The sequence below is a fragment of the Pygocentrus nattereri genome, chromosome 3 (genome assembly GCF_015220715.1).
Source record: "Pygocentrus nattereri isolate fPygNat1 chromosome 3, fPygNat1.pri, whole genome shotgun sequence".
In the NCBI taxonomy this organism is placed as follows: Eukaryota; Metazoa; Chordata; class Actinopteri; order Characiformes; family Serrasalmidae; genus Pygocentrus; species Pygocentrus nattereri.
This window is the reverse complement of record NC_051213.1, coordinates 50,423,002-50,449,155: the sequence shown is the minus strand read 5'-3', so window position 1 is coordinate 50,449,155 and position 26,154 is coordinate 50,423,002. Positions and strand designations below refer to the sequence as shown.

Genomic DNA, 26,154 nt, shown 5'->3' with positions numbered 1-26,154 from the left:
ACTTTAATCAGCTCCACTGACCGACTGTAGTCCATCTGTTACCCTGTTCTTCACTGGTCAGGACCCCCATGGACCCTCACAGAGCAGGTACTGTTTGGGTGGTGGATCATTCTCAGCACTGCAGTAACACTGACGTGGTGGTGGTGTGTTAGTGTGTTGTGCTGGTACGAGTGGATCAGACACAGCAGCGCTGCTGGAGTTTTTAAACACTGTGTCCACTCACTGTCCACTCTATTAGACACTCCTACCTTGTCGGTCCACCTTGTAGATGTAAAGTCAGAGACGACAGCTCATCTGCTGCTGCACAGTTTGTGTTGGTCATCCTCTAGTCCTTCATCAGTGGTCACAGGACGCTGCCCACAGGACGCCGCCCACAGGATGCTGGCCACAGGACGCTGTCGGCTGGATATTTTTGGTTGGTGGACGATTCTCAGTCCAGCAGCGACACCGAGGTGATTAAAAACTCCAGCAGCACTGCTGTGTCTGATCCACTCAGACCAGCACAACACACACTAACACACCACCACCATGTCAGTGTTACTGCAGTGCAATAAAGTGTTGTTGAAATATTTTGTATACATTAAAATATATAATGTAAATTAAGGCAATGAGAAATTTCACACAAGTTAAATACTTATACTCATTTGTGTATTCAGTATATTAATATGTGCCCTTAAAATGTTCATTTGTGGCCTCTGTATAGTAAATTGTGGTCTTGATATATTAATTTGTGGCCTCACTATAGTAAATTGGAGCCTCATAATAATAAAACGGCCTCAGTATTTTTATTTGTCGCCTCACTGTTAATTTGTGTATTTCGTATAGTAATATTTACCCTCCATATATTAATTTGAGGCCTTGATATATTAATTTGTGGCCTCAATATATAAATTTGTTATCTCAATACAGTAATGTGTGCATTCAATATAGTAATTTGTGGCCTCAATATATTAATTTGTTATATTAATACAGTACTTTGAACCCTTAGTATATTAATTTGAGGCCTCGATATTTTAATCCCTCGCCTCAGTATATTAAGTTGTGGCCTCGATATATTAATTCATGCCCTCAGTATAATAATCTGTGGCCCCAATATAACTTCTGCATGCAGAGGGATCATTTGTGGCCGCAATATATTAATTCGCGGCCACGCATTAACAAAACCAGTCACCGTGGTCACCTTAAGGGCTCTGTGTGATGGTCAAGCGAGCACGCGATAAAAATGCTGGCACTGCACGCGGACGGCTGGATGTGCGCGAGCGGAGCGGCGCGCGGGGGGAGCTGCTCTTTTCTCTGTGAGGCGGCGGCGGCGGCGGCAGCGTAAGCGTTTCTCAGGGGGCGAAAAACCAGCCGAAAACAGCGACTTCACTGAAATGATTCGGCCCGTTTAGCAGTTTAAGGCGTTTTCTGAGCAGCAGTGTGTTTCAGAGAGCTGCCCTGAGAACAGGCCGGGCTCTCAGCTCTGAATTCTGGCCAACGAAAAGCCGGAGGGGCGCTAGCCGTGCGGCTAACGTTAGTCTGTCAGGGTTGCTGAGCCCGCTTCACTGATTCGCTGGACCGTTTGGGTAAAAAACAGAACATCTGACAAAAACCACGAGAACACGACTGGGTTCTTGTCACTGAACATTTACTGGGCTAGATTCCATCAGCCTAGCTACGAAGCTGAAGTTTCGAATTGTCCGTTCCACCTTAAATGGTGCAGCAGTTACGCTCGGGCGACTGCGGGCGTCTGACTGGAACTAATGGAGCGTTTAAGGTGGAACGGAAAGTGTAGTTTTAGGCGTTGTCTTATTCACAGAATTGAAGCTTGAGGTAAAGCTCGAAGCTGAAGCTTTTCTGGGTTCGTTTGCGAGGTGATGTTTTTATGTTTAAAAGGATTTATGATCATATCTGGTCCTCTGGTTGAATTAACTTGGCCAAATTCACCCAAACCTGGCTCATTCGTGTCCAGCGCCTGATTTTAGGACGGGGAGGGAAGCTGTTTGGTTTAAAACAAACTGAATTTAATATATACTCTTATAAAGTATGGTTTCTTCAGTACAGGGAATCGTTTTATCTAGAACCATAAGTTCTTTATAGGACCATTTCATGCTTAAACGTTTCTCTGCATCGTAAAATTGCTCTTCAGATTGATGGATGGATGTGCTGTACATTGTTCTAGCTGTGTAGATAGAACCAAAGTGGCTTCCTCTGTTCTTACAAGCTTGACATCGTAACAGTAGAAGAACCATCTTCAGAAAGGTTCTACGAAGGGCCGCGTACAGCACGTTCTCCATCGATCTGAGGGACTGTTTCGCCGTGCAATGAATAAGCATGAAATGGTTCTATAAAGAGCTCATGGATCTAAATAGACCTGTTCTCTTTACTACAGAACCCTGTTTTAAGAGTAGCTGTGTAGATCTAATGTAGTACATAGCTGACAAGACATTTTAATACTTTTATTCCAATTATAATGGCATTTTATATCGTTTTTTGTTTAAAAAGTGTAGTAGTGTCTGAACAAAAAGTGAATTTTATTTGAAAACTCATCTTCCAGCTTTTCAGCCGTGTTTTGATTTGATATGAATCTTGTAAGGTTATTACCAAATGAGAAATCAAAAATATAAATTGTGGCTGTTGAATAGGCTGGAACCCATTTGAAGCAAAATGACATTCAAACTGCTTTATTTGTTTATCTGTCTAGAAATGCACAATATTGCCAAAAGTATTCGGTCGTCTGGCTTCACACGCATATGAACTTGAGTGACGTCCCGTTCTTAATCCATAGGGTTTAATATGATGTCGGCTCACCCTTTGCAGCTATAACAGCTTCAGCTCTTCTGGGAAGGCTTTCCACAAGGGTTAGGAGTGTTTATGGGAATTTCTGACCGTTCTTCCAGAAGCACATTTGTGAGGTCAGACACTGATGTTGGACGAGAAGGCCTGGCTCACAGTCTCCGCTCTAATTCATCCCAAATGTGTTCTATGAGAAATTGTCCAAAATCTCTTGGTGCTGAAGCTTTAAGAGTTCCTTTCACTGGAACTAAGGGGCCGAGCCCAACTCCTGAAACACACCCCCACACCATGATCCCCCCTCCACCAAACTTTACACTCGGCACAATGCAGTCAGACAAGTACCGTCTCCTGGCAACCGCCAAACCCAGACTCGTCCATCGGATTTCCAGATGGAGAAGCGTGATTGGTCACTCCAGAGAACTCGTCTCCACTGCTCTAGAGTCCAGTGGCGGCGCTTTACTCCACTGCATTCCACGCTTTGCATTGCGCTTGGTGATGTAAGGCTTGGATGCAGCTGCTCAGCCATGGAAACCCATTCCATGAAGCTCTCTACGCTGTTCTTGAGCTGATCTGAAGGCCACATGAAGTTTGGAGGTCTGTAGTGATGGACTCTGCAGAAAGTCGGTGACCTCTGCGCACTATGCCCCTCAGCATCCGCTGACCGCTCTGTCATTTTACGTGGCCGACCACTTCGTGGCTGAGCTGCTGTCGTTCCCAATCGCTTCCACTTTGTTATAATCCCACTGACAGTGGACTGTGGAATATTTAGTAGTGAGGAAATTTCACGACTGGACTTGCTGCACAGGTGGTGTCCGATCACGGCACCACGCTGGAATTCACTGAGCTCCTGAGAGCGACCCATTCTTTCACTAATGTCTGTAGAAGCAGTCTGCAGGCCGAGGGGCTCGGCTTTATACACCTGTGGCCATGGAAGTGATTGGAACACCTGATTTCAATGATTTGGATGGGGGAGTGAAAACTTTTGGCAGTATAGTGTATATTATAAAAGTGTGTTTGTGTGTATACATATATAAAATGCCACTCTCCAAACAAAAACAACTGGGAAAACTGTTCTTGACATTTAATGTAAGTTAATATAAAGAGTTAGTACCGAGCATTTGTGAATGTGATTGTGAATTTAGGCTGGTTCTCGCATCATCACCTCAGTTTGATATTTTATCAGAAGGATGGAGGGGTCCAGGAAGAGGATCCGAAATCTGGAGCCAGCGAGGCCTCTACGCCGTTTGAACATAAGCCAAGGTTGGTTATGCACTGGAGTGGGCCGAGCCTCTGGGTTTAGATTTCGTAACTACGTGGATATTTAGGGTGGCTGAGGAGGGGAATCCATGCCAAACAAATGCAGTCAATACAATTGCAAAACGTGAAATGCACACGACATTACTTTTCAACAGTGACATGCGCAATACATGCCGCAACAAAAAAAACTTATTTTCGTTATATATATCGCAGTTGTTTTTCGGTTTTTGACACAATTTGAAAATGCCTGCTGCCTTTACATTAGATAAATCTTAAATCACGAGCTCACGTGTTAAATCTTAAATCACGTGTTCCATTGCTTTTAAACTAGTTAAATACAGTAAAAAATGAATAAACTGGCCGTGATGTTCAGTTCCTTCCTACTAATTATAGCTCCTTAACGAGCAGCTTGTTGCTACGTCAGAGTAACGAGCTCCGCCCACTCGCTGCTCAGCCGGCAGTTCGTTCTCCAGCTCCTCACACTAAATTCCCAAACTGTCGTCTCCACTGAGCAGCTTTTCAGTCGGCAGCTGTGACAGAAGAACAGCTGAACAACCTGGAATCAGCCAGAAATGAACCCAACACCATTCGCCAGACGTGTCTGATCTTCAGAGTCGGACCAAATCAGACTGAGCCGTAAAACTGAGCCAATATCAGGTTCAGCTCAGTTTGGTCAGTTTCTCCAGATCAGTATTAATGTTGTTTTGTTCCAGCCGGTCTGTGAAGCTTCTTACAGCCCGTTTAGTTTGGCGAATGGTGTTGGGTTCATTTCTGGCTGATTCCAGGTTGTTCAGCTGTTCTTCTGTCACAGCTGCCGACTGAAAAGCTGCTCAGTGGTGCCGACAGTTTGGGAATTTAGCGTCGTCTCGTCTTCAGAGTCGGACCAAATCGGCTGTCGGTCAGATGTGGTCTTAACAGTGTCCGTTTTCTGTTTGTGGCAAAGTCAGAAGTAAAAACGTTGAAACGGCTCGAGCGTCTCCTACAGCTGTCAGAGTCGTTGTTTAGCAACAGCGCCTCAGCGGAGTGATAGTGTTTGTGAATAAACACGTGACGTTCTGGTGAAATAACAGAACCATTAGAACGCAGCTCAACCAATCAGCTCGCGCGGCCTGAACTAAATGTTGTGTGTATGTGTTTGATATATTTGTACCATCCCACTCAGAAATTCCAAATGATGTCTGACACAGTGTTTAGATTAATTATTGCATTTCACAAAAAAATTCATCACTTGATGTAATTAATATAATTGACTACTTGCATTTTTGCCCATTTTATTTCTTTAACTGTATCGACTTTAAGCTTTTGTGTGTTGAATGCTCTGAACTGCAGAGCCACACAGAGATGACATGGCTGACCCTCTGGAGAAGACCGCTGAGAAACCAGTAGGTCATAGTTTATATGTTGTGCTCTCTTAAAGATGGTTCTTCAAGGGCTCTTTAGTAAAGAAAATAGTTACATCCTTAAAGTGTACATTGCATCGTAACATGGGTCTTCAGCTTGATGGAGGCGTTGTATGGTGTCTTATGTGGTTCTATATAGAATCTTTTTGAATATGGTTCTATATTGCACCAAAAAGGCTTCTTCTATTGCCATGATATCAAGCTTGTAACAGTAGAAGGACCTTTTTGGGTGCTATCTAGAACCATATACAGAACATTCTCTGTCTTGAGGACCATTTAATGATGCATAGAACCTATTAAGCATGGAAGTGGTTCTTTGGGTGTTCTTGTTTCTGTAGGGAACAGTTTCCTTCACTAAAAACCTTTGAAGTACTGACGTCATAATAGCGTATTGTATATTATACAACGCTGTGTTGTATTTGAACATCTTGTGTGCATTTTACTGTATTATATGGTATGTAAACAATGTCATAGGGCATTAAAATGCTGTCGGTACTGCTGAAGTGGACTGTTGCTCTGTATGTCAGCGCCTCTCAGCCCGTCATTCTTCTTTTATTGCGGTCAGGAAAACGCATTCAGTGTGGAGCAAATTTATGAAATTCTCAGCCTGCACCCGCAGAATCCAGCACCCGCCAAGACCGGTAGGTGGCAGTGTTCACCCATTCAGTCAATTAAACTAGACTTTGGTCTGCGCCGGCCTCCCAGGCCTTGATGGTGGCTGCGAGAGCCGAACACTGAGGGGTGATGAACTCCCGTGGGGAGAGAGCCGCAGTGGGTGGGAGACGGAGCGCAAATCCCAAGCTCTGCCGAGGAGCGAGAGTGACGCGAGTGATGGCAGGAGGAGGACGACGGTGCCGGCCACAAGAGGCACGAGGGCCAGGGGTGAGTCCCGAGCTCGTCCGCGGGAGGTGGAGTGGAGCGGCCTCGCTCGGTGTTTGGGGTCCGTGCTCTCGCAGCTGCTATCAGGGTCTGTTATTGAACTGAAGTAGGCGAGCTGATCTTTTTCTTGCTTGTTGGACTACATTTAAGGTAAAGGGGAGGGTAAATTCGATTTTTGGCTTCACCATTGAGTTGAATGGGGTGCTGGTCCCCTCGAGGACTGGTTCTCTGTTCTGTTCTCCTGTATCGGATTTCTTTCTGAGCTCTTATCCACGTTATTTTGCAGCCATGTGCTGTTGAGGGCCTTTGCTGACCTGGGAGGTTTTGCCCTCTTGTGGCTTGCACAGGCTAGGACACAGTTCTTGCACTTTTTAAGGCAAAGCTGATGTTTAGAACTGCGGAATAAGCTGTGGAAGATGAGAAGAAAAAAACTTGTTGATTATTTTGGTGTTTGCTGAACGAACGGGCAGTTTATTTGGTGTGTGGCAGCTGGATGTCTTTGAGAAATCCTCACTATCAGAGTAATTTACTGTAAAACCAAGCTACAGGTGCTGTCAGATATGATGTGCATGAGTCTTAAAATGTTTTGGTTCTTTTAAAATAATGTTTTTGTTTTCCAACAGAAAGAATATCGTACAGCAGAGATTTCCTGATCAAGTTGGCAAGCTCACCAATGGCGAAGAAGAAGCCAGACTTTCTGCCAAACCACCCCGTCGTTCTGGAGAAGGCGGTAAGTTGTATGATCATGAATGTAATAGCAGAACCCAGTAGTGTGTTCTGTGTTGTACTGACACTGGCCATTTTATCAAAAACACCTGCCATATAATACTGCCATGACTGTGTCACTGGAGTGCTCAGAATGAGGATTCTGATGAGTGGTGGTCCTATGGTGGTCTCTTTCCACTGATGGATGGTGTAAAGGAGAGCTGGTACACTGCAGTAACACATGAGCTACAAACATACAAAGTGCACCTGTACAGTTTGTGTTTCTGATAAAGTATCCAGTGAATGAAATGACAGGTTAGGGGTTTCTAATAAACTGGCAAATCAATGTTTCTACTGTATTGACTTCATACATGTGATCAGTGTGTCTCTGTGTGGATGGTACCTTTTGCAGAGGGACCAAGATGTGCACAAGTTGTTTGTGAACAATTTCAACAATAAACTGGACATGTAAGTATGTGGATTAAACAGCTTGTTTATTGAATTTACAGTCAATCTTTACAACTAAATTCATACTGGATTAAAATCACTCCACAATTATTACAGTCAGACTGTAAAACTACACACAATGTAGATTCATACTGGATTAAAATCACTCCACAATTATTACAGTCAGACTGTAAAACTACACACAATGTAGATTCATACTGGATTAAAATCACTCCACAATTATTACCGTCAGACTGTAAAACCACACACTGCAGATTCATACTGGATTAAAATCACTCCACAATTATTACCGTCAGACTGTAAAACTACACACTGCAGATTCATACTGGATTAAAATCACTCCACAATTATTACAGTCAGACTGTAAAACTACACACACTGCAGATTCATACTGGATTAAAATCACTCCACAATTATTACAGTCAGACTGTAAAACTACACACACTGCAGATTCATACTGGATTAAAATCACTCCACAATTATTACAGTCAGACTGTAAAACTACACACAATGTAGATTCATACTGGATTAAAATCACTCCACAATTATTACCATCAGACTGTAAAACCACACACTGCAGATTCATACTGGATTAAAATCACTCCACAATTATTACCGTCAGACTGTAAAACCACACACTGCAGATTCATACTAGATTAAAATCACTCCACAATTATTACAGTCAGACTGTAAAACTACACACACTGCAGATTCATACTGGATTAAAATCACTCCACAATTATTACAGTCAGACTGTAAAACTACACACACTGCAGATTCATACTGGATTAAAATCACTCCACAATTATTACAGTCAGACTGTAAAACCATACACTGCAGATTCATACTGGATTAAAATCACTCCACAATTATTACAGTCAGACTGTAAAAACACACTGCAGATTCATACTGGATTAAAATCACTCCACAATTATTACAGTCAGACTGTAAAACTACACGCTGCAGATTCATACTGGATTAAAATCACTCCACAATTATTACCGTCAGACTGTAAATCTACACACTGCAGATTCATACTGGATTAAAATCTCTCCACAATTATTACAGTCAGACTGTAAATCTACATACTGCAGATTCATACTGGATTAAAATCACTCCACAATTATTACAGTCAGACTGTAAAACTACACACACTGCAGATTCATACTGGATTAAAATCACTCCACAATTATTACAGTCAGACTGTAAAACTACACACACTGCAGATTCATACTGGATTAAAATCACTCCACAATTATTACAGTCAGACTGTAAAACTACACGCTGCAGATTCATACTGGATTAAAATCACTCCACAATTATTACAGTCAGACTGTAAAACTACACACTGCAGATTCATACTGGATTAAAATCACTCCACAATTATTACAGTCAGACTGTAAAACTACACACTGCAGATTCATACTGGATTAAAATCACTCCACAATTATTACAGTCAGACTGTAAAACTACACGCTGCAGATTCATACTGGATTAAAATCACTCCACAATTATTACAGTCAGACTGTAAAACTACACGCTGCAGATTCATACTGGATTAAAATCACTCCACAATTATTACAGTCAGACTGTAAAACTACACGCTGCAGATTCATACTGGATTAAAATCACTCCACAATTATTACAGTCAGACTGTAAAACTACACGCTGCAGATTCATACTGGATTAAAATCACTCCACAATTATTACAGTCAGACTGTAAAACTACACACTGCAGATTCATACTGGATTAAAATCACTCCACAATTATTACAGTCAGACTGTAAAACTACACACTGCAGATTCATACTGGATTAAAATCACTCCACAATTATTACAGTCAGACTGTAAAACTACACACTGCAGATTCATACTGGATTAAAATCACTCCACAATTATTACAGTTAGACTGTAAAACTACACACTGCAGATTCATACTGGATTAAAATCACTCCACAATTATTACAGTCAGACTGTAAAACTACACACACTGCAGATTCATACTGGATTAAAATCACTCCACAATTATTACAGTCAGACTGTAAAACTACACACTGCAGATTCTTACTGGATTAAACTCACTCCACAATTATTACAGTCAGACTGTAAAACTACACACTGCAGATTCATACTGGATTAAAATCACTCCACAATTATTACAGTCAGACTGTAAAACTACACACTGCAGATTCATACTGGATTAAAATCACTCCACAATTATTACAGTCAGACTGTAAATCTACACACTACAGATTCATACTGGATTAAAATCTCTCCACAATTATTACAGTCAGACTGTAAAACTACACACAATGTAGATTCATACTGGATTAAAATCACTCCACAATTATTACCGTCAGACTGTAAAACCACACACTGCAGATTCATACTGGATTAAAATCACTCCACAATTATTACCGTCAGACTGTAAAACTACACACTGCAGATTCATACTGGATTAAAATCACTCCACAATTATTACAGTCAGACTGTAAAACTACACACTGCAGATTCATACTGGATTAAAATCACTCCACAATTATTACAGTCAGACTGTAAAACTACACGCTGCAGATTCATACTGGATTAAAATCACTCCACAATTATTACAGTCAAACTGTAAAACTACACACTGCAGATTCATACTGGATTAAAATCACTCCACAATTATTACAGTCAGACTGTAAAACTACACACACTGCAGATTCATACTGGATTTTTTTTTTTTTTTTTCTTTTGGTGCCAAATTTTTGACCACTTTTATGTGTGTTTTCTGTAGGATTGCCTGAGTGAGGATTCCCCTCAGAGCTGATGGTTCATCTGAACGTTCCATCATTAGTACAAAATCTGAAGCAGACGATGGAAATGATGAGACTGTCTCCTTCAGACTGCTGTTAAGACAGAATCTTGTTAGAGTAGCGTGCCATTTGTGTTTGTATGTATTTGTGGGAATGTTTTAATCCGTGTGCCGACAGGGCTTTTGGATAAGCAGTATTGTGGATGCCCTCTTAAGACTCAGTCGATGAGAAGATGAAGTCAGACTATCTGGCTCAGAAGATGTAGAAGTAATAATTCAGTGGTTTTTTTTTTTTTTGGTTTTTTTTTTGGCCCCACTTGACATTTTGCCTTTCGACCACATCCTGCAGCTTCCTGCGTGTTCCTTACGGTTTTCACTAACTGTCTTATAAGCTACTAACCTTCACAGGGTGTTTTTTACTTTTTGTTTTTATTTCTTGTGTTGAAGTGGAATAGTGAGAGTTTTGAGTTGAGGATTTAATGTAGCTGCACTTTGTACTAGAAGAGGATACACTATGCATAGCTTCTTAACAGCTAATATTTCTGAGGTTAAAGGATTAGTTCACTGAAAAATCAAATTTTACAGTTTTTTCCTCTTTGCCCCAAATGTAGTTGATCAGCCAAGACGTGTTTTGGTGTCTTCAGTTTTTTTATTTTAGCAGTAGATCTATCAGGCTAATAGATAGCAAATAATACATACATGTCACCCATGTAGGTCCAGTGCAGAAACTGAAAAAGCAAATGTCAGACAGCTTGACAAAGCCACATAAATACACACCCACACACATTCACAGTCCCCTGGGATACCCTAGTAATTGCCTAGCAACACCTTGGCAACCACCTGGGAGACTCGCAGTGGCATAGCAACACGCTATTGACTATCTGGCATACACCAACCACGTCCTGTCAGTGTGCTAATGACTAACCTGGGATACCATAGCAATGGGTTAGCAACACCTTAGCAAGCATCAGGAATGCAACAACTTGGCAATCGTTTGTAATACCCTAGCAATGGCCTAGTGATGCTTTAGCAACCACCTGGGAAACCATAGGAATAGTTAAGCAAAACCTTAGCATCCACCATGGATCCATTAGTAACGGCCAATCATCATCATAGTGACCACCTGGGATGCTGTAGCAATAACCCAGCAACACCTTAGCAACCATCTGGAATGCTGTAGCAGTGACCCTGCAACACCTTAGCAACCACCTGGGATACCACAGGAATGACCAACACTGCCTTAGAAACCACCTGGGATACCATAGGAATGACCAACACCACCTAAGCGACTACCTGGGATACCATAGGAATGACCAAAACCACCTTAGCAACCACCTGGGATACCATAGGAATGACCAACACCGCCTTAGTGACTACCTGGGATACCATAGGAATGACCAACACGGCCTTAGCGACTACCTGGGATACAATAGGAATTACCAAAACCACCTTAGCAACCACCTGGGATACCATAGGAATGACCAACACCGCCTTAGCGACTACCTGGGATACAATAGGAATGACCAACACCGCCTTAGCGACTACCTGGGATACAATAGGAATGACCAAAACCACCTTAGCGACTACCTGGGATACCACTGTCAGGTATTTGTCGAGCCAACTTAGTTTGTTCTCTAATTTTGTCGATTCTAGTTTGAGCTGCTCCTTTAACAGCCTAACGAACCTGAAAGCAGGACTGACCGACTGACTGACGCTTCATTTTTGCTTAAGCAATATTATTGCAATGGAAATGTATAAAAATGGCCTTAACATTTGTTAAAACGGCCAGAGGTTTTGGGCAGTGTGTCCACTCAGCTGGCGAAGTCCGTGTGCAGTGTGCTGTTTATTGTTTGAAGTTTATTTAAGGTGAGTTTTAAAAGCCATTTGTGTTTATTTTATTTGGTACGGCTGAGCCTGGTGCAGCATTTCCTCACGACTGTTTTCAAAACCAAATACAAAACGTCTTCTTATGTAAAGCAGGTCTGTGAAACGCTTCCTCCTTCCAGACTGACGAGGTGAAGTAATAGCTGGTGTGGAAATGGTTTCCGGTCACTCCACTGCCCGAGCGCTGGGCTTGGCCTTTACTGGAATGCCTGTTTCAGTGCGTCCGGTCCTCTTATTGTTCAGTTTCCTTGTTTGGATTCAGTGCTTAAAACCTCCTGATGCTCCTTTTTATGCTGTAATTGATCATTGCTGTCTTACTAATTAAGTTGGCTCACATTTTTTGCATATTGATTGCGGTGTAATCAATAACTGCCCTCTGATTATCGACTGAATGTGTTCACACTTGTCTTAAAGAGCCTGTATCCTACATTAATGTCGTCTTTTATAGTTTCCCCTTGAGCTCCATTTCCAGCCTCCCTTTGTCCCTTAGAACAGGGGTCTTTAATTAAAATTCAAGGTCCACTCAGGGAAAATTTCCTCAAGCGAAGGTCCAGAACACCAGAACTGACCTGCATCATGACTCAGAGCCATATACTGTTTACTGAAGTAGCCGAGTAGGAATATCAGCATCTTATACAGTCGACAGCTGAACTTCAGATCAAATAAAGTCCAGTTCGGTCAGATTTCACCAACATTTACTGAACATCAGATCAAATAAAGTCCAGTTCGGTCAGATTTCACCAACATTTACTGAACATCGGATCAAATAAAGTCCAGTTTGGTCAGATTTCAACAACATTTACTGAACATCAGATCAAATAAAGTCCAGTTCGGTCAGATTTCACCAACATTTACTGAACATCAGATCAAATAAAGTCCAGTTCGGTCAGATTTCACCAACATTTACTGAACATCAGATCAAATAAAGTCCAGTTCGGTCAGATTTCACCAACATTTACTGAACATCGGATCAAATAAAGTCCAGTTCGGTCAGATTTCACCAACATTTACTGAACATCGGATCAAATAAAGTCCAGTTTGGTCAGATTTCAACAACATTTACTGAACATCAGATCAAATAAAGTCCAGTTCGGTCCGATTTCAACAACATTTACTGAACCTCAGATCAAATAAAGTCCAGTTCGGTCCGATTTCACCAACATTTACTGAACATCAGATCAAATAAAGTCCAGTTCGGTCCGATTTCACCAACATTTACTGAACATCAGATCAAATAAAGTCCAGTTCGGTCAGATTTCACCAACATTTACTGAACATCAGATCAAATAAAGTCCAGTTCGGTCAGATTTCACCAACATTTACTGTCAGTTTCCTCTTTTTAGATCACGTCATGTGGAATAACTTCCCTCTGACTCACTTTCTTCTCTGACTGCTGTTTCTCTCCTCGTCCCTCCCCTGTGAGGCGCCACTCACTCCAGTCTCAGAGCTCATCATAATGCACAGATCTGATTGGCTGAGCAGCGTCACGTGATATTTACAGCGCATATGATTGGTCTGTGAGTCTCCAGCCACTAAAGCTACCATGAACGTTAGCAGCCAAAAGAAATGGTCCAAACCTATTGCAAAAGATTCTGGTTCCATTGACTTGCATTAAAGGTTCCCCCCTCCCCTCCTTTAAAGTTGCGGTTCTGGAGAACGGCAGCAATATCTAAATGAGCTCTGTTCCCATTGGCTGCTTCATTCAGTAAGCAGTCCAGGCAGGAACACTTGCACCTTCATTGTGAGTGGGCGGGGCTAAACTACTGCAGGTGTATTAGGTGGATGTATAAGTGTGACATCACAAAAATAATAAATTCAGAACAGGCTGTTTTCCTTCTATGCACTGGGGAGTGAACAGTGCGTTTCACCTACTACATTACGGAAAGTTAGATTTTCCATGATATGGGCTCTTTAAAGTCAACCTGAGATCAAACACTTTTACCTGGTGTCCCAGGTCGTATTAATGCTCCATTTCACATCAAGCCGCTCTGAATGGCCTTTGTCTGCGCCTCGAGGCTCGAGTTATGTTGGAATTCTGGAAAGTCGGTGGAATTCCCCTGACTGGGTGGGGTTGGTCACGGAGCTGTGCAGTTAAGCAATTAACTTTCGACCTTGAGCTGGGTCGCTCGGTTGCTATGGTAACGCGCTGCGAACGGTTCACTCGCCGGTCGCTTGCTGCGCACGCGTGCCTCACTCTCCTGGTGATTCGTTTCGATCGAGTTCCCCGAACCGATTCATTTGGGTTTTTCTCATTTACTGTTGTTGCATTCAGTGACTCTGATTCAGAGTCTGGTGACGTCAGCAGTCATTCTCGCCTCCTCCCCATTTGGCTCAGCGAGTGATTCATCTACAGTCTCGTTTGCGCTGTGCGACGATTCACTGAATCGGTTGTCCGCTAATCTGACAAACATTCATTAGGAAAGTTCGCTAAAGGGGAATTCCACCGATATTCCCGAAATGTGAGTGTGTGAGGTGTAAACAGACATTTGATTTACCATCCAAAACCGCCAGAGAACCAACACGAGTCTTCTGAGCTTATATGGAATGTTGATGATGGAAAACAGTGGAAAATCTGGAATAATGAGTTTTCTTTGGGGACTATTTTGCCGCACAGCGCCCTGCATGTCTCCCTCCACCATGAATGGAGTTGAAGTTCTCTAAACTCTCATAAAACAGCGTCTCAGTCATCAGGCAGTGAATTCAGAACCAGTTCATGTAGGAACTTTCTGTAGGAGCTTTTAGAGGGACGTCTGGTTCCCATCACCACCACTGGGAACGGTTCTGACTCGGTAAGTTCCTCTAGAAACCAGACCGCTCCGATCGGCTCTGTTTACAGCTTAACCTTGAAATTCTGCAGTGCGTCTTTGAAAAATCGGTGGAGTTTCCCTTGTAAAGAACGTAAGAATAAGTGATTCAGATGAATCGGTTCGTTCTCTTCCTCATGCGTGCAGCACAGCGTCACGTAGACCCGCAGCCGCCGGATGTTGGAGGCTGTGAGAGACGCAGAGGAGACACGGAGGGTCAGCTGTGGGCAGCAGGGAGTCAAACCGAGACGCTTCGATTCAGGTGAAGAGGTCAGAGGTGCTGCTTTATTTTTATGCTCCAGTTAATTCCACTTGACGAGGCTGAAGTTCGCTTCTTATTCGCCAGCTTCCTTTTCGAACTCACCGTTCCACCTTAAATGGTGCTGCAGCTGCCTTCTGGCGCCTGAGGCTCCAGAATGTAATGCAGCGCCAGTTAAGGTGGAACGATGAGTTCGGAAACCACCCAACTTAAAACTTCTTCCTGAGAATTATTAAGGGGGAAGACATGCAAAGTAATGGCTTAATGAGTATTTATGGTTGTTTATGACTCCTTTATCTCCTCATTATCACCTCCCAGGATCTTCTGACAGGACGAGAAGGAAAATGCCTTCTGGTTGTGATGAGAAAAATGGAGAAGACCGTGAAAGGTGGGCAAAGCAAAAACACCAACACACTTTTTTTTTGCCTGTTATAGGAACATTTTGAATAAACGAGCCTGTAGGGAAACATAAAAAGGAGGAAAAAGACCGTTCCTGACCTGAGGTCACTGCAGGTCATCCCTCTTTTGTGGCTGTAAATAGACACGGGGCTTCAGCTAAGTGTGAGATTTCATGAGCCGATGACAAGAGTCCATTTCACTTAATAATAGAACCATAATAAGCTTTATCTGTATGGAGTAAATGCAGCTCTGAGCGTTTCAGAGAATTAAACGACAAAAATCCGTTAAAAAGGGACAATAAACGTAGAAAGAAGGGTCTTCAGTAGAAGCAGTGGTTCTGTTGGGAACCGTGAGTTCAGTGTAGAACCATTTGCATGCTTACACGGTTCTTTGCATGCTGAGACTGTGCTGTGTGTGGTTCCATATAGCACCAAAGAGGGTTCTGCTGTTATGATGGGCTTGTATCAACAGAAGGACCCGTTTCGGTGGTGCCGTATGTAACGCGTTCTCCCTCAGATTCATGTTTGAAGAACCTTTTCACCATGCCAGGAACCATTTAAGCATGCAGATGGTTCTAAATAGCACCAGAAAGGGTTCTGCTATTGCGTAAGAGGTCAAGCTTTTGCAAAAAAGGTTCTATATAGAACCATGCACAGCAAGACAACACGTTCTCCATATGCGTCAGTCTGAAGAACCATTTCACCACACAAACAGCTGTTTAAGCGTGCAAGCGGTTCTGCCAAGCGTGTGACAGTAGAACCGTTTTTGGTGCCATATAGATAACTTTTCAAAAATGCTCTGCATAGAACCCTATACAGCATGGTTTACACCATGCAAAGAACCGGGTTCTGCTATTGTGTATGGTCAAGCTTGTAAACAACAGAAGAACCCTTTTTGGGTGCCACTTTCAGAAAGCTTCTATATAGAACCATACGCAGCAATGCAACACGTTCTCCGTATCCGTCACCATTTCACCATGCAAAGAACCATTCAAGCGTGCAAATGGTTCTGACAAGCTTGTGCTTTGGTGCTATATAGAACCATGTGCAGCACGTTCTCCATCAATCTGAAGAATGTTGGCACCATATGAAGGGCCGTTTAAGCATGCAGTGGTTCTATATAGAGCACATGGTTCCAAATAGAACCCTTCCCTTGGCTAAAGAACCCCTGAAGAAGAACCTTTTTAAGAGGGTCACGTTTTTTGGTGAACAGTGATTTTATGGAACTCAAACCTTTTCCCTTCTTTTCTTTAGTCAGTCCATATATGTCAACAATCCCCATCTGGAGTCCATGAAAGAAGACATTCTGTACCATTTCAACTTGGGCACGTCCTCCCATGACTTAGCAGCCCAGTTTGGAGACGTCAAAGTGAGTCATAGTTTTAGTGTATGTGTCATATTTATATTAAAACATAGTTCCTTCACTCAGTTTGCAGTAAATTACAGGGCTGATCCCTTAATGCCGAAAGTGCCTCAAAGGGGAACTCAACCTATTTTCCAAAATTTGAGTGTGTGAGGTGTAATCAGGGATTCAGAGGGTTTGATGTGAAACGGTCCAGACGTCTTTACAGTGGTGGTGATGGGAACCAGGCGTCGCCATGACTACAACACAGATATAGACATTTTATTTACCATCCAGAACCACCAGAGAACCTACACGAGTCTTCTGAGCTTATATGGAATGTTGATGATGGAAAACAGTGGAAAATCTGGAATAATGAGTTTTCTTTGGGGACTATTTTGCCGCACAGCGCCCTGCATGTCTCCCTCCACCATGAATGGAGTTGAAGTTCTCTAAACTCTCATAAAACAGCGTCTCAGTCATCAGGCAGTGAATTCAGAACCAGTTCATGTAGCAACTTTCCGTGAGGAGCTTTTAGAGGGACGTCTGGTTCCTATCACCACCACTGTGAGGAGCTTTTAGAGGGACGTCTGGTTCCCATCACCACCACTGTGAGGAGCTTTTAGAGGGACGTCTGGTTCCTATCACCACCACTGTGAGGAGCTTTTAGAGGGACGTCTGGTTCCCATCACCACCACTGTGAGGAGCTTTTAGAGGGACGTCTGGTTCCCATCACCACCACTGTGAGGAGCTTTTAGAGGGACGTCTGGTTCCCATCACCACCACTGTGAGCAGCTCTGACTTTAATCGTTCCCCGGGTTTTCAGTAGTGTTGAAACTGTGGTTGTTGCATCATAACTGAGCTGTATTTCCTGGTCCTAACAGTTCGTGTGTGTTGGCGGGAGTCCGTGGAGGATGAAGTCCTTCATTAAGTACATTGCCGGAGAGCTGGGCCTGGCCGGTCCTGATGCAGAGTACCCGAACATCTGCGAGGGCACTGACCGCTATGCCATGTACAAAGTGGGACCTGTGCTGTCCGTCAGCGTAAGTCATTACAGCCAGCGTTATATCAGTGAACTGATATGTAATAGACATGTTATAATGCACTGCCGAGTATATTATGGGTACAATAGCATTGCTTCAAGTGTACCCTTAAAAAAAGATGGTTCTTCAAGGGTTCTTTTGCACAATTAAAGGGCTCTTTGTATTGTGAAAGGGTTCTTTAGACTGATGGAAATTGTGCCTCAGATGGCTTTATACAGAACCTTTTTCAGATGGACTCTGTATAGCACCAAAGAGGTTCTTCTAAGCTCTTCATTTTCTTTAAGCATTCTTTAGTAAAGAAAATGGTTCTATATAGATCAAGCTTGTTGCAACAGAGAACCTTTTTGGGTCTTTTATATAGAACCACCTACAGCACGTTCTCCATCAATCTGAAGAACCATTTCCCGATGCAAAGAACCCTTTAATCATGCAGAGGGTTCTTTGCGTGTTCATGGTTCTATGTAGAACCATTTTATTTACTAAAACCTTGAAGAACCATTTTTTAAAGTGTGTTTTAAGCTCTCGCTGTAACTGCATTTCCCCTTGTGGACTGTTGGGGTCGCTATTTTCCAAATGGGGTGGCGTATATACAGAATGAGCTAGTCTGAAAACGCCGGGCTTGGAAATCACCGTCATTCCGCACCTCACAGCGCTGCACAGCCAGCGACGGCATGAAGCCACGCGCATGTTGGGATGGTGACCACGAGCTTCAGCAGTGTGGATTGTTTATTTTCGGTGGAGAAAGGCAGGGGGCGCTCTGAACTCTGAACTCTGAGGAGGGGAAAGTTCAGCTCCTCACTGCTGGGCTTTAGTTACATTTAGGGGTCAGACGCCTTCAAAGAGGGGGGCAGTTATTTATTATCACCCCCCCTAATTCTTCAGTGACGTGAAGCTGAAGTCAGAGATTCTCCAGATTCTCGTTTGAACTTTTCCGTTCCACCTTAAACCATTTAAGGTGGAATGGGAAGTTTAGCTTCCCAGCTACTGAGACTTCAGCACTACTAGTCATTTATTTATGCTTGTTTTGAAGAAAAGGGCCATAATACACTGAAACGGCACTAAACTAAGATGATACGATGGTTATCGGAGGGCGATGGAGCCCCAACGCTCCGGCCCTCTGTCTCAGCAAGAATCAGGGCACCCCACCCCTAGACGGGAACGTGCAATAAGGCGGGCTGGGGGTGAGTGGTACGGGCGAGGGGTGGAATGGGACTGGGTCTAAGTGTTACTCTATGCATGAACAGAATTCTGAGTCTGATTAGTTGCAGTGAGCGCGAACTCAGTGCTGAGTAGCGTGTGTGTATAAACCCCTCAGTCTTGGTCTGTGATCAGAGTGAATGCAGTCGCCTGGTCACTGTGACGCTGACTGTTCTGCACTGTTGTGTTTAATGCTGTGTCTGTGTGTTTTAGCATGGCATGGGCATCCCCTCAATCTCTATAATGTTACACGAGCTCATCAAGCTCCTGTACCACGCGCGCTGCACCGACGTCACTGTAGTGCGCATCGGGACCTCGGGTGGAATAGGTACACCTTCACACCTCTAACACTCCTGCCCTCTTAACAAAGCATTAACATACGGCTCGGCTCACTGACCTACAGCTGTATCACACCCAGTGATGATCACGCGGCTTCACATTTGAATAATTCCAGTAATGCATGCGTGATTATGCGTGATTATGTATGATTGTGTTAAGAATAGAAAAAAGAAAAGAAATACTGTCATAAAATCTATCAGTGTAATATTGTGGTGACATAAATTCAGTGGGTGTTCGCGCTTTTGAACATTTCCAGTATATTTTAAAGGACTCTTATTATGGAAAAACATTTTTTTCCCACTTATTTTGAAATAAAAGCATGTGTTATAGTATAAAAAACATTCCTAAAATTGCATCATTTTCTAATCATTCCCGAGTACATACATGCATAGGAGCTACAGCTTTGAATTTACTGCTTTTGTGATGTCACAGTTACACATACCCGACTATTTAGGCTAGCCCCGCCCATTCAGCCTACAGCACATTAGCCCCGCCCATCCAGTCTACAGCAGTTTAGCCCCGCCCATTTATCCTACAACACTTTAGCCCCGCCCATTCAGACTACAGTAGTTTAGCCACGCCCATTCAGCATACAGTAGTTTAGCCCCGCCCATTTATCCTACAACACTTTAGCCCCGCCCATTCAGGCTACAGCTTCTTAGCCATGCCCCTTCAGCCCACAGAAGTTTAGCCCCGCCCACGCAGCCTACAGCAGTTTAGCCATTTTACGCTGTGTTAGTGTCATGATGAGTGGTTTGTGATGTCAGTGATGACGTTTTATTCAGATTTGTGATATATACTTTATTCTGAGAAATAAATGTGTAAGAAAATTAAATATGATGGGCCCTTTAATAACACCAGTGTGGTACAGTGAGGCGTTCAGTGTAGTGCAGATTGTCCTCTAGCGCAGGCCACTCATGCCCCCCCCCCTTCCCCCGTCAGGACACATGTACGCTATTGATGGAATTCTGCTGCAGAGCGTCGGGACCAGAACAGCTGATCCGTTAAATTTATGCAAATTGAGCGCGCTGAGTGAATGTGTTATCTGTCCCTCTTCAGGTTTGCAGCCGGGCACCGTCGTGGTCACCAAGCAGTCGGTGGACGCCACGTTCCTGCCCCGCTTCGAGCAGGTGGTTCTGGGTAAGCCGGTGGTGAGGAGCACCGACCTGGACGGAGATTTAGCGGAGGAGCTGCTGCAGTGTGGAAAAGAGCTTGCGGAGTTCGAGACCGTCATCGGGAACACCATGTGCACGCTGGACTTCTACGAGGGTATCATTATTATTAGTAGTCTCACTCACTGGTTGTATTACTGAGCGATATGACGATATGTTATTGTTATTGTGATGAATTCCGTCACGATGCTCTTTTATGAGTATGTGATGGGTATGATCACTGGAACACTCGGCACCTGCATGGATCAAAAACGAGACTGATTTAGGCCAGTTATGGAGTAAACAACAACAACCAACTGGGTGACATCACTCTTTTAAACTAACATATTCATTTTATACTTCAGTAGTTTTAGTTAAACAGAGCTTTACTGTCTGATGTGATCGAGAGTTCTCAACCCAAATAAACAGCAGTGGTTTTGTTAAGTCACTGAGCTGTGATCAGAGATCCAGAGGGTTTGGTGTGAAACGGTTCAGACGTCTTTACAGTGGTGGTGATGGGAACCAGGCGTCGCCATGACTACAACACAGATACAGACACTTTATTTACCATCCAGAACCACCAGAGAACCTACACGAGTCTTCTGAGCTTATATGGAATGTTGATGATGGAAAACAGTGGAAAATCTGGAATAATGAGTTTTCTTTGAGGACTATTTTGCCGCACAGCGCCCTGCATGTCTCCCTCCACCATGAATGGAGTTGAAGTTCTCTAAACTCTCATAAAACAGCGTCTCAGTCATCAGGCAGTGAATTCAGAACCAGTTCTGGAACTTTCTGTGAGGAGCTTTTAGAGGGACGTCTGGTTCCCATCACCACCACTGTGAGGAGCTTTTAGAGGGACGTCTGGTTCCTATCACCTCCACTGTGAGGAGCTTTTAAAGGGACGTCTGGTTCCCATCACCACCACTGTGAGCGGCTCTGACTCTAAGTTTCTCTAGAAACCAAACGACTCTGAACGGCTCTGTTTACACTTTAAACACTTAATTATGCAGGAATTTTTAAAAATCGGTGGAATTCCCCTTTAACCAAAGGTATTGATCACAGGTAATAAGTGTGTTTTTGAGGAATTACACTGGCTATGAGTATGAAAGCTGTAAACAGGCTGTTGTTGTTGCAGGTCAGGCTCGTCTGGACGGCGCGTTCTGTTCCTACACTGAAGAGGACAAGCAGAACTACCTGGCCGAGGCGTACGCCGCCGGAGTCCGCAACATCGAGATGGAGTCCTCTGTTTTTGCTGCTATGTGCAAACTCAGTAACCTGCGAGGTACTAAAGGGTCTGACAGAGACAGCGCCGTACATGTTAATAAGCATTCGTGATTAATTCATTAGGAGATCACGGTGCCCAAGATCTGAATAGTGGAAATACTGAATCTAAATAAACGTCCGAGTTCTCTTTAAACTGAAGCTCTGACAGGGTTCTGATGTTCCACATGCAAGCATTTAACCAGAACTTTTTGTCCTTGCTTTGCAGTCTGAAAGATCTAGATTATGGTTCTTTAGTAAAGAAAATGATTCTATATGGAGCCAAGGAACACGTCTGGATGAGTCTGGGTTTGGCGGTTGCCAGGAGACGGTACTTGTCTGACTGCATTGTGCCGAGTGTAAAGTTTGGTGGAGGGGGGATCATGGTGTGGGGGTGTTTTTCAGGAGTTTTGCTCGGCCCCTTAGTTCCAGTGAAAGGAGCTCTTAAAGCTTCAGCTCCAAGAGATTTTGGACAATTCCACGCTCCCAACTTTGTGGGAACAGTTTGGGGACGGCCCCTTCCTGTTCCAACATGACTGCGCACCAGTGCTCAAAGCAGGTCCATAAAGACGTGGATGAGCCAGTTTGGTGTGGAAGAACTTGACTGGCCTGCACAGAGTCCTGACCTCAACCCCATAGAACCCCTTTGGGATGAATTAGAGCGGAGACTGTGAGCCAGGCCTTCTCGTCCAACATCAGTGTCTGACCTCACAAATGCATATACAATCACTGGTCACCTGTTCAGTCGCTTGTTAACACGAATAGCTGATCAGCCAATCACACGGCCGCAACTCACTGCATTCAGGCGTGTAGAGGTGGTCAAGACGACTTGCTGAAGTGCAGACCGAGCATCAGAACGGGGAAGAAAGGGGATTTAAGGGGCTTTGAACGTGGCGTGGTTGTTGGTGCCAGACGGGCTGGTCTGAGTATTTCAGAAACTGCTGATCTGCTGGGATTTTCACGCTCAACCATCTCTAGGGTTTACAGAGAACGGTCAGAAAAAGAGGAAATATCCAGTGAGTGGTCAGTTGTGTGGACGAAAACGCCTTGTTGATGTGAGAGGTCAGAGGAGAACGGGCAGACTGGTTCCAGATGATAGAAAGGCAACAGGAACTCAAATGACCAACCAGAATCTCTGAGGAACGTTTCTAACACCTTGTTGAAAGTCTGACATGAAGAATTAAAGCAGTTCTGAAGGAAAAAGGGGGTCCAACCTTTTACTAGCAAGGGGTACCTAATAAAGTGGCCGGTGAGTGTGTGTATATGTATCTGTGTATTTTTCCCAGCGCTTTGTCATCTGTATTTCTCATATAATCCCAAAGAAAGGAAATCAGGGTTAAGATGGTGCGTCATCACAGCATGTAGGAATACAATCACACAGTCAGGTGTTTTGTCCAGACGGTCTGGCGGTTTCCTCCTCGTTTACAGTTCACTGTGTTTGTGTTCCAGCCGCCGTGGTCTGTGTGACTCTGCTGGACCGTCAGAAAGGAGACCAGCTGACCAGCTCTCACGACGTCCTGCACAGCTACCAGCAGCGTCCGCAGATCCTCGTGGGCCATTACATCAAAAAGAAGCTCAGCGCCTCCAAGAAAAAATAAGCAGCCTGTTTTAGTGGTGGGCTGTGGAATGTAAGTCGCACCAAAGCCTCGGTTTTTATATCGTCTTATATTTAGAGTTTACACTGAACCCCCAGCTTAGCCTCCTGTCCCGAACACGGCGTACACAAGCACTTGAATTTAGTTTATTATTATTAGTTTTACACTTTTTAAAATTTGTTTTAAGAAGATTCTGTTATAAGTTCTGTAACATTTTTGGTTTTATGAACTGTTAGATGATCAAATCATCTGTGTTATTGTTATTATTTTTACAGACATGTCCAAAGCTTCGAGTTAAAACGTCACCAGCAGTTGTACATTTACTGTCTAGAGTCTAGAACAGGTCTGAGGTCTCTAAGGCATAAAGTGTCCTGTGTTTTTTTTTTTTTTAATTTTTTATTATAATTTTAATTTCATGATATATACAGTCGTTTATATGTTACCAATGAAAGTTTATATACAGCTGTTTTGCCAGCCACTTCAGTTTTATACCAGATATTCTTGTCAATAAATACACATTTTCTGTCATTCAGCTGAAACTAAACAATAATAATAATAATAATAATAATAAGAAGAAGAATAATAATCCCGAAGACTGTAGCTGAACTTGCCCCCCAGTTCTGTTTCTATTGGATCTGTTTAGCTTATATTCTTTATTATTCAGCCGTTGTGACCGTGATTTAAGACCAGTCCTTCACCTACATCACTGATCATATAATATAGAAATGACCTACATAGAAAGATGGATGTTATTGATTAGGATTGTTTCATAAAATGACTTTAATTCACAAATATTAAAGATATTAATGGTGTTCATATATTTGGTATTTTATTGTATTTGTGTTTGAGATACAATAAAAAAAATGCACTAAAAATGTTTCATTAATTCAGTATGAATGGGTGGAGCTAAACCACTGTAGCTGAATGGGTGGAGCTAAACCACTGTAGCTGAATGGGTGGAGCTAAACCGCTGTAGCTGAATGGGTGGAGCTAAACCACTGTAGCTGAATGGGTGGAGCTAAACCGCTGTAGCTGAATGGGTGGAGCTAAACCGCTGTAGCTGAATGGGTGGAGCTAAACCGCTGTAGCTGAATGGGTGGGGCTAAACCGCTGTAGCTGAATGGGTGGGGCTAAACTGCTGTAGCTGAATGGGTGGGGCTAAACTGCTGTAGCTGAATGGGTGGAGCTAAACCGCTGTAGCTGAATGGGTGGGGCTAAACCGCTGTAGCTGAATGGGTGGGGCTAAACTGCTGTAGCTGAATGGGTGGGGCTACACTGCTGTAGCTGAATGGGTGGGGCTAAACTGCTGTAGCTGAATGGGTGGGGCTACACTGCTGTAGCTGAATGGGTGGGGCTAAACTGCTGTAGCTGAATGGGTGGGGCTACACTGCTGTAGCTGAATGGGTGGGGCTACACTGCTGTAGCTGAATGGGTGGGGCTACACTGTTGTAGCTGAATGGGTGGGGCTAAACTGCTGTAGCTGAATGGGTGGGGCTACACTGCTGTAGCTGAATGGGTGGGGCTACACTGTTGTAGCTGAATGGGTGGGGCTACACTGCTGTAGCTGAATGGGTGGGGCTACACTGCTGTAGCTGAATGGGTGGGGCTACACTGCTGTAGCTGAATGGGTGGGGCTACACTGCTGTAGGCATGTGCACCTTGTTTGGACGCTTTTCCTCTCGTATTTTACACGCACTATTTTATATCTGGTAGATTTGTTTTGTTTTGCTGTTTCACTTTTTAAATGCACTTTTCAACTATTCGTTTTTCACTTTTTGCCTGTTTGTTATGCATTCTGTAGTTTACATGCACTCTTTTTACATGCACTCTTTTTACAAGCACTTTTTGCATGCACTCTTTTTGCATGCACTCTTTTTACATGCACTCTTTTTGCATGCACTCTTTTTGCATGCACTCTTTTTGCATGCACTCTTTTTACATGCACTCTTTTTACATGCACTCTTTTTGCATGCACTCTTTTTACATGCACTCTTTTTGCATGCACTCTTTTTGCATGCACTCTTTTTGCATGCACTCTTTTTGCATGCACTCTTTTTACATGCACTCTTTTTACATGCACTCTTTTTGCATGCACTCTTTTTACATGCACTCTTTTTGCATGCACTCTTTGCATGCACTCTTTTTGCATGTACTCTTTTTGCATGCACTCTTTTTACATGCACTCTTTTTGCATGCACTCTTTTTGCATGCACTCTTTTTGCATGCACTCTTTTTACAAGCACTTTTTGCATGCACTCTTTTTGCATGCACTCTTTTTGCATACACTCTTTTTGCATGCACTCTTTTTACATGCACTCTTTTTGCATGCACTCTTTTTGCATGCACTCTTTTTGCATGTACTCTTTTTGCATGCACTCTTTTTGCATGCACTCTTTTTGCATGCACTCTTTTTACATGCACTCTTTTTGCATGCACTCTTTTTGCATGCACTCTTTTTACATGCACTCTTTTTGCATGTACTCTTTTTGCATGCACTCTTTTTACATGCACTCTTTTTGCATGCACTCTTTTTACAAGCACTTTTTGCATGCACTCTTTTTGCATGCACTCTTTTTGCATGCACTCTTTTTGCATGCA

At 43.3% G+C, this 26,154-nt stretch overlaps 2 protein-coding genes across 5 annotated transcripts; both read left to right on the top strand.

The window, feature by feature from the left end:
* The first annotated feature begins 1,126 nt into the window (after positions 1–1,126).
* Positions 1,127–12,598, top strand: gra (granulito). Of its 3 annotated transcripts, none has more exons than XM_037536730.1 (7): positions 1,127–1,320; positions 3,962–4,035; positions 5,362–5,414; positions 5,998–6,073; positions 6,935–7,041; positions 7,429–7,484; positions 10,264–12,598. In XM_037536730.1, exons 1-7 carry the CDS (start codon positions 1,223–1,225, stop codon positions 10,271–10,273), a joined length of 474 nt encoding a protein of 157 aa, XP_037392627.1. In that variant the 5' UTR covers positions 1,127–1,222; the 3' UTR covers positions 10,274–12,598. The 3 variants fall into 3 exon arrangements, with proteins under 3 accessions (XP_037392627.1, XP_037392626.1, XP_037392628.1); XM_037536729.1 differs by having other exon boundaries at positions 3,959–4,035; XM_037536731.1 differs by lacking the exon at positions 1,127–1,320 and adding an exon at positions 1,777–1,812 and having other exon boundaries at positions 3,959–4,035.
* A 2,345-nt stretch (positions 12,599–14,943) lies between these two features.
* On the top strand, positions 14,944–24,431 carry upp1 (uridine phosphorylase 1). 2 transcript variants are annotated; one of them, XM_017683786.1, is made up of 9 exons: positions 14,944–14,954; positions 15,117–15,231; positions 15,547–15,616; positions 16,881–16,995; positions 17,853–18,011; positions 19,422–19,536; positions 20,607–20,816; positions 21,837–21,983; positions 23,411–24,431. In XM_017683786.1, exons 2-9 carry the CDS (start codon positions 15,147–15,149, stop codon positions 23,557–23,559), a joined length of 1,050 nt encoding a protein of 349 aa, XP_017539275.1. In that variant the 5' UTR covers positions 14,944–14,954; positions 15,117–15,146; the 3' UTR covers positions 23,560–24,431. The 2 variants fall into 2 exon arrangements, with proteins under 2 accessions (XP_017539275.1, XP_017539276.1); XM_017683787.2 differs by lacking the exon at positions 14,944–14,954 and having other exon boundaries at positions 15,098–15,239.
* The last annotated feature ends 1,723 nt before the right edge of the window (positions 24,432–26,154 follow it).

What these genes read in the sequence shown, in the direction of transcription:
- upp1 (XM_017683786.1), top strand. Translation starts at nt 15,147, where the DNA reads ATGTTGGAGGCTGTGAGAGACGCAGAGGAGACACGGAGGGTCAGCTGT. An exon ending in AATGGAGAAGACCGTGAAAG is followed by an intron (nt 15,617 to 16,880) that starts GTGGGCAAAGCA and finishes TCTTTTCTTTAG; the next exon opens with TCAGTCCATATATGTCAACA. An exon ending in CACGCTGGACTTCTACGAGG is followed by an intron (nt 20,817 to 21,836) that starts GTATCATTATTA and finishes TTGTTGTTGCAG; the next exon opens with GTCAGGCTCGTCTGGACGGC.
- gra (XM_037536729.1), top strand. Translation starts at nt 1,223, where the DNA reads ATGCTGGCACTGCACGCGGACGGCTGGATGTGCGCGAGCGGAGCGGCG. An exon ending in AGAAGACCGCTGAGAAACCA is followed by an intron (nt 5,415 to 5,997) that starts GTAGGTCATAGT and finishes TATTGCGGTCAG; the next exon opens with GAAAACGCATTCAGTGTGGA. An exon ending in TCCAGCACCCGCCAAGACCG is followed by an intron (nt 6,074 to 6,934) that starts GTAGGTGGCAGT and finishes GTTTTCCAACAG; the next exon opens with AAAGAATATCGTACAGCAGA.